The sequence below is a fragment of the Coregonus clupeaformis genome, chromosome 12 (genome assembly GCF_020615455.1).
Source record: "Coregonus clupeaformis isolate EN_2021a chromosome 12, ASM2061545v1, whole genome shotgun sequence".
In the NCBI taxonomy this organism is placed as follows: domain Eukaryota; kingdom Metazoa; phylum Chordata; class Actinopteri; order Salmoniformes; family Salmonidae; genus Coregonus; species Coregonus clupeaformis.
Window position 1 is genome coordinate 41,017,824 of NC_059203.1, and position 7,699 is coordinate 41,025,522.

The following is a 7,699-nucleotide window of genomic DNA, read 5'->3' on the forward strand; positions in this document are numbered from 1 at the left end:
TAATGTTGATGTTTGAGTGTCCAGTTTTCCATCAGTTATGGGAACATTCTATGTATGTTTGCAAAAATCTCCTGAGAAACTATTTAGCATGTTTTGGCATTAGAGTTAGGAGAACAGAATTTACCCAGAATGTGGTTAAACAGAATTTACCCAGAATGTGGTTACCATGTTCTAAGAATATCCTATTGTTCTAGACACTTTCATGGGACGTTGCACGAACATTAATGTGTCCAGTTTTCTGAGGTTTAGGAGAATATTCCATCAACGTCACACCCAACATTTGGACACAGAGTACAGAGGCCTAAAGCACTTGATGTGTGGATTAGTTTCCTCCTAATCTGCATGTTGTCTCTTCTGTCTTTTCTCTTATGCTGTGTGTGTGTGTGTGTGTGTGTGTGTGTGTGTGTGTGTGTGTGTGTGTGTGTGTGTGTGTGTGTGTGTGTGTGTGTGTGTGTGTGTGTGTGTGTAATAAAATGGGGACAGGGAGGATGGTGTCTGTTGGAGTGATTTATGAGCATGAGCTGTGAAGTGTCTTCAGTGCATAATATTGTTCTCTGACAGTGACTGGTCCCTCGGTAGGGTGTGTGTGTGTGTGTGTGTGTGTGTGTGTGTGTGTGTGTGTGTGTGTGCGTGCGTGCGTGCGTGCGTGAAAGAGAGAGAGGGAGAGAGAGAATGAGATTAGGAGAAAGGGGCTGCAGGTGAGCTCAACGTAATCAATCAGCAGCACGCCACGTTACTCTTTCCCTCTGGATTCCCCATTTCACAGGTACCTGGCTTTTTCTTTCGGATTCTTCCAAAACTATTAATCAATTCTGAAAAATAACTTACTTGCAATAGACTAAGTTACATAACAACCACATGGTGCCCCTTACCCACACACACACACATATGCACACACACACACACACATGCACACACCAGTGTTTCTCAGCTTTCACTGTTCGCCACATCAGGATACAGTTCTGTTCGTGGATTCCGGTTTTAAACAGAATTTTGCTCGGCTTTGGCCAACAACTCAACCGCAGCCCTGGTGCGACCGGTTATCACATCCACTATAGGGTGAAGCTAAAGCAAGACAGGGACAGAACTCAAAAGAACATCTCTAACGAATCTTTTCCTTCTACCACCCACATATCAACCAACCACATACAGTAAATCACACTGAGCTATTACAAGAAAACAGTATGGCATGCATTTGTGTAAGACAATCAAATGATTGCCACTATTGGAGTTGACGCCAGATGTAAGGAATTGGTGATAATATGAAGTGCTAATGCAACATACTGTACAATACTTTCTCTCTGTTGTGATATAAAAATAACAGTGTATTTGCCAAACATACAGCAGTTCAGAAATAAGTATACATATGATACTCAACCTGCTGTAGAATGCAATAACATCTGACATACTCGTAACCAAGTTGCGATGTGATGGTGTCATTAGATTGTAAGAAGCATTACATTACCTCAGCCGTTTTGTTTGACATAGCAAACAAGTGAGGGAAACTATGTCTACTATAGTCTGTCTGCAGTAGTTTGATGGTGTGAGAATGAGAGGCTGAGGGGGTCTCCCAGCCCTGCAGCTCCAAATCTCCACTGAAGCACAAACAAAAATGCCATTGTGGGGCCTTGTAGCACCACCGAACATCAGTGCTAACAGACATTGTCTTTGCCTTCCTCCAATCTGTATTTTCAGAATGATTATTGTATGGCACATACAATATGTTAATGTTATCATGGCGACCAGAATGGGTTTTGTTATTATGGCACAGGAAATGAACTAGGGCAACCTCTCATGACCCTAAAGGGAAAGCAGTGACCTCAGACTGACCTGTGTCTCATCTCCTGTTTGTCCGACTCTCTGATTGGGAAGAATTAAGCAGGTCTCCACCCTCCTCCAGAAGCTTGGATCATTCTGCTTAGGCCTGGTCTGCACACTATAATACATAATTGTTGGAAATTCATGCAATTTCCCAGAGGAGTGTGGAGAGAGAAGGGAAATGTAATCAATGATGTCATGCAGTATGTGATATCTTTGAATGTAATGGAGAATTCAATCCAACATTGCCCTCTTGCTTATTCATTGATTGACAGGTGATCCACTATTTAATATCTTCATCACATAACAAATTATATTCTTGGTGATGAGGAATTTAACAAATACATCAGCAAACCACATCTACATAGATACTATAGATGACATATGGATTGTGCACATCATATTTGTTTTCATATTGCAATAAAAAAAAGTCAGGATCAAACTTTGTACTCTCACTTTCCGAAGTCAAAAGCTGAATGAATGACTCAGGTCACCACCAGAGATGGGAAAATATATTGAGAGCAAGATTGCCCTCGGCTGGTGGAAGTAGGTTGCTGCCATTTGGATTTCACACTGATGTCAGGCAATGTTTCAACACATTTGATTTCAAAAAATTATATATTCTTTCATGTTTTTCAGATTTATTTCAAATTTGGTTCATTTTTCCCCATTTCATTTACAACTGGTACAGGTTCACATACATTATCACCCAATGTCTTTGATTGCCCCATACTCTTCCCCACACACATGGCCTAATCTCATGCATTCTCTAATCTATCAAAGAAAACATACCATTACAAAACAAGAAATCATACAAATATTAGAAATATTACAGAGGGACAATTAGAAACTTTACATGAAGATGCTAACCCTTTGAATTGGGGTCCACACTGTGTCAGAGCTTCAACATTGTTCAAATACACAAATGTAATGGCCAGTGGGAAGTAGCAATTGTGGTTCGTAAGTGCAAAAAATATGACAAAGACATTTAGAGATTGTTTGACTCACAAGGACCACCTTATTTCAGGGGCACCGGCATTGATGACTACTTCCCCCTTTAGAGGAGCGCACAGGTTGGAAGGGCTCAAGGGAGTATAGACATGGGACAGATGAGACATGTATGAGACAACCCTTACAGAGTAACTTGACTATCCATAGGAAAACAATTATTGTTAATCTCCAACAATCATTCAAAAGGGTGAAAACTAAACAATACAAAAGAGGATTCCAAATTTAAACATGAAAATGCTGCATTTACTCTGAGCAACAACACTCTTCCACGCAATTTAAATCACAATAGACTCTCCCACGTAAGGTGTGATGCAAGCATTCACTGTGGTGTTAAGCATAATGCCGTCATTTTTGTAGCGAGGCACAAAGGCACAAGTGTTTGTATGCACCTACAGGTTACATTACATTTACATGAGTGTGTACTTCGTGTCTGGGTCTCAGAGGATGGACAATGAGCTTGCGGGTGTAAGTGTGCAAATGTCGATGTTCCTTATTATAAATGAGTGCAGGAGCGGTTCAACAGATGTGTAACACGTGTGTGTGTACTGTACACTAATGTGTGTATTGTGGTGTTTACAGGGTGTCCAGCAGACTGTCGATGCGGGTCACCAGCTCCAGTCTCTTGCTAGTTAGGGTCTTCTCGTTGTCGATGTAGGCCTCCTTCTTCACCTTGCCTGCCACCAGGCGCTCAGCCTCCTGACAGGAGCGACCCACCAGGTCCTTCACCTGGCCATCCAGCTTCTGCACCTCACCCACCTGACGACACACACAGCGGAATCTAAGGCTCAGCACAGTGTATACACACAGGTAGGTACAAATACTGTACACACACCAAATACTGTACATACAATTGAATACACACACACCTTATCTGCAAGGTCGGAGCCCTCTGCTTTAAGGCGGGCCTGCAGGGAGCTGATGTCGTTGGTGAGGGTACGGTGGTCAGCCTCCAGGGTCTTGCGACCGCTGTTCAGGGCCCCCGTGTCTCGGGATTGCTTATAGCGATTCACCACCTCGTCCATGTGGCGGTACAGCCCTAAACGCTTGTTGACCAGGGTCAGGACCTGCTCTGTGATGGAGGCCACCTTCATACGAACCTCTGCAGCAGGGTCCTGAAAAAAAGATGGAGAGAGAGAGAGAAGGGGAGAGAGTCAGCAAGTGCACACAGGAAAAAGGAGATGAACTTAGAAGGGAGTAATGACAGGAGAGTTAAAGTGCTCCCAATAATAATAATAATAATAATAATAATAATAATAATAATAAGAGGAGCAGAGTATGTTGAGGATGGTGTACCTTAGTGATGGAGAAGTCCAGGCGCACATAGATGATGACTGTGAAGAAGAGGATGTAGAAGGCCCCCACCACCAATAGAGGCTCCTGCAGCATCAGGATCTTATTGAAGGTATAATGCACCTGGCGGACGAGAGAGAGAGCCACTGAGGAACTTGCACCATCAATGAGGGACCTAGTCTTCCATTGCATCTAAAGCATTTCTATGCAAGGGTTTCAGATGTAAAGCATGCAGCTGTTGGGCCCTAGTGGTGGTGTATCTCTGGAGCGATTGCTTATAACAATCCTGTCATAGTAATGGCACACTGGTTTTAGAGATACACTGAACCCAAAAACATAAACTGCCTTCCTTTCTACCCTGAACTTTCCCCCTAAAGTCTCAAATTCCCTCTTCCATTAGGGCCCAGCAGCTCACCACTATGTCCTGGATGTGCTGCTCCACCAGGTTGTTCTTAGAGGCCACCAGCACGGGACGGCCAAAGGTGTCCAGGTAGGTGTAGTGCAGCTGGTCTGGAATACGGTCAATGGGGTAGGGGGTTTCCACATGGATGTTCCTGAGAGGAAGCGATGAGGATCATTAGAATGAAACAGGAGATTTCCACAGACACTAAAGGAGTGTGTGCACATACACATCATGCATGCTCACCTGGCGCCTTCTGGCAGTATGAGTTTAACAGTGAGGGAGTCGATGACTTGGTCATCATATACATGGTCAACCAGCCTCATCTTCAGAGCGTACTGATCACCTGAGAACCAATGGGATGCATTCAAGCAATAGCATATTCTTTTTTAGCTTTCAGGCCATTTCTCTTTAAAGAGTTATGGTTATTAATAGTTATGGTAATCTAGTCAACGCAACTCACCCAGAGTGTAGAGGTACTCGTAGCTGGGCAAATTGTAGCCGATAATGTAGTGGGTCTTCCAGCCACCAAACAGGGGGAAACGGGGCCTAACCTCCACCTCCACAGATTCTTCCAGAATCTGGAGGTGGGAGGTGGATATGTTGCCGATCTCATCCCGGTAGTACACATCCTGAGCTGAGGCAGGAAGGATGGTCTTCGGGAGAATTAAGAGATGCAGTTATTATACAGTCTTAAGAAGTCCTTCTGCGAGCATGATTTGAAACTGCACCAATATCCATGGCAATAAAGGAGTCTTTAAAATCAACACACCTTAAAGGATTTGACTGATGAGATACCACTGTCAGACTGGCGCTGGTAGTCATAACGGGAGAAAGGCCCTTTCAGGAATGCCCCTGTGTGCCTCATGTCAATGGTCTCTTCCACAGCAATGTTTCCCCAATGAGAGACTTCGATGATGCGGGTGATGCTGCTAATGGTGAGGAAGGGTGTGTTGTTCTCATAATGGACCTTCATGGCATCCTAAAAAGAACAAAAAAAATACATTTCTCCTTTTGCTTCTCTTCCAAATATGAATCCACTAAGCCAATGTTTGCTATTCAGCTGGCCCAAAAGTGTTTAAACCATTGAAGGACGTGGCCTAGGGTGGTCTAGCTGTCTAAGCCGCAGCCTCTGGCACACGTCTACACATGTGTACGGTTCAAATCCAGCCTTCTGCCCTTTGATACAATGTCCATCTTTCCCCACTGTCATCCTCTCTATCAATCTATTCAATAAAGTCTGAAAATATACATAAAAATATATATTAAATGAATCCTAAATCCAGTCAGGGCCCTCCGAGACACTTTACCTCGCTGAATGGGGCGACATCACGGAAGGGGCCATACTCAATAGCTTCATCGCTCTTGCTGGGGTTGCCCAGCTTGGTGTAGCTCTCCACAGTCTTAGAGGCGAGGCGGACGCGGGTGGTCTGGCTGCGGGTGGGGTAGGGGGAGTACAGGTAGTGGTTACCCTGGAACACCACCAGCTGACGCTCAGCCTGGGTGATGTGGGTGGGGTAGGGCCTCAGGATGTGGCTCAGGACAATCTCCACCTTCACCCGCAGCTTAGCGCCCACACCCAGACCGGAGGGTAACTGCACCTTGTAAAACTCCCCACTGTAGAGAGGATAGCAGATAGGAGAGGGGTCAGGTCACCAGCACCAACATATATGGTTCTAAAAACAAGAAGGGGACAAACTAAAACAGTGAGAGAAACTCCACTGGAAAAAAAGGGGTGAAGTTTAACATGGTGAAATTGTGCATATCTACAAACTTTACAGTCTAATGACATACAATGGACAATGCAATGTAACCTTAGTGAACAGGGATGCACAATATATTAGACTTCTCACCTTTGACCTTGGATCATTGTCTGCTTGAGCTCAAGCATGACATCCTCCTCTTCATCACCCTTCACCTGGCAAAGACACACATTTACATGTCTGTCCATTCTGCTGCAATTCAACTACAACTGGACATGAGGCTTATTCATTTACAGGCAGGAATGAGTTTGAGTATGCAGCGGTAGCGGTGTGAATGTAGAGTGAGTATTCATTCCCCACTGGTATGGGTGGAGTATAAACAATCACTGATAGTAGGAGAAAGCCAAGGGGGAAGCATTTAGTCTAACTAACAACTATCTGACATAAATTAAGGTCCTAGGCAATTCAAAAATATTGCACACAAAAGGGGGCTGTTCAGATTAGACACGGAAGTAGCTACCCTCTAAGCGCATACGTGTCATTTCGCCACTGACAGAACGAGTTGTGTTGCGGAAGTGCACCCGCTAGCCCATTCAAACAGTTCCACACCACCTTCATATAATGCCCTTCTAAAAATGTTTTTGCAACATCACTTCCACAGTTAGGTAGATCGGCCATTTAGCAAAAGTAGACATTTACTAGCGAGCAAGTACTGTAGCTTCCTTGCCTTGACTGGGCGCTTCGGGACAAAGATGTGCATGTTAGCTAACTAGCTAAAGTTAGCCGGCTAGCTAATGTTAGTTAGCCAACTAGCTACCTGGCAAAATATGGTTTACAGCAAATTCATTCCGAAATCACTTACCGATGCTCCGACATACGCGAGGTGGGGGGCCAGGTCGGGCTCTACTGCCAAGATAAAGTGATGTACCGCCGAGTCTCCCTGGTTTGACAGAAGAATCTCTGCTGTTATCTTAGCAAGGTGCGTGCTCAGATCCACCGTTCGTTTCACCTCCTCGTTCACCAGCCCATCGGCAGCCACTCGATAACACAGTCCAGTGATAAGAAGAAGACAAGTGGGGGCGGCGTAGAAGGGGATGTTTCGCGCCATGGTTATAAAATTAAACATGAGATAATTTGCTTAATTATTGAGTTGAAGCTAGAGAGAAAGAAAGGCCGCGCACCACTGTAGGACCAAAGCTGCAGCCGTAAGGATGACGTTTCATTCATTCCTCACGTACTGACGTCATGGCGTAAACTGGTCCAAAGATGCTGTTCGGAACAGCTGTAGGTACATTGTGTTTTTCTGGCCAAGTAATAAAGGTCCTTGGCAATTCCAAATCTTGCACACAAAAGGAGCTGTTCAGATCAGAAACAGGAAGTAGCTCTCCTCTAAGCGCATACGTGTAATTTCGCCACTGACAGAAGGTGTTGTGTGGTGGAAAAAGTACTCAATTGTCATACTTGAGTACTCAATTGT

General features: G+C 44.5%; 1 protein-coding gene across 1 annotated transcript; it reads right to left on the bottom strand.

The window, feature by feature from the left end:
• Nucleotides 1-2,442: 2,442 nt before the first annotated feature.
• LOC121578209 (dolichyl-diphosphooligosaccharide--protein glycosyltransferase subunit 1-like) lies at nt 2,443-7,454 on the bottom strand. The gene is made up of 10 exons (XM_041892411.2): nt 7,085-7,454; nt 6,373-6,437; nt 5,830-6,136; nt 5,292-5,501; nt 4,983-5,175; nt 4,766-4,865; nt 4,535-4,673; nt 4,123-4,242; nt 3,696-3,941; nt 2,443-3,585 (listed from the first exon to the last, which is right to left on the bottom strand). The coding sequence occupies exons 1-10, from the start codon at nt 7,346-7,348 to the stop codon at nt 3,403-3,405; spliced, it is 1,827 nt and encodes a 608-aa protein (XP_041748345.1). The 5' UTR covers nt 7,349-7,454; the 3' UTR covers nt 2,443-3,402.
• Between the last annotated feature and the right edge of the window lie 245 nt (nt 7,455-7,699).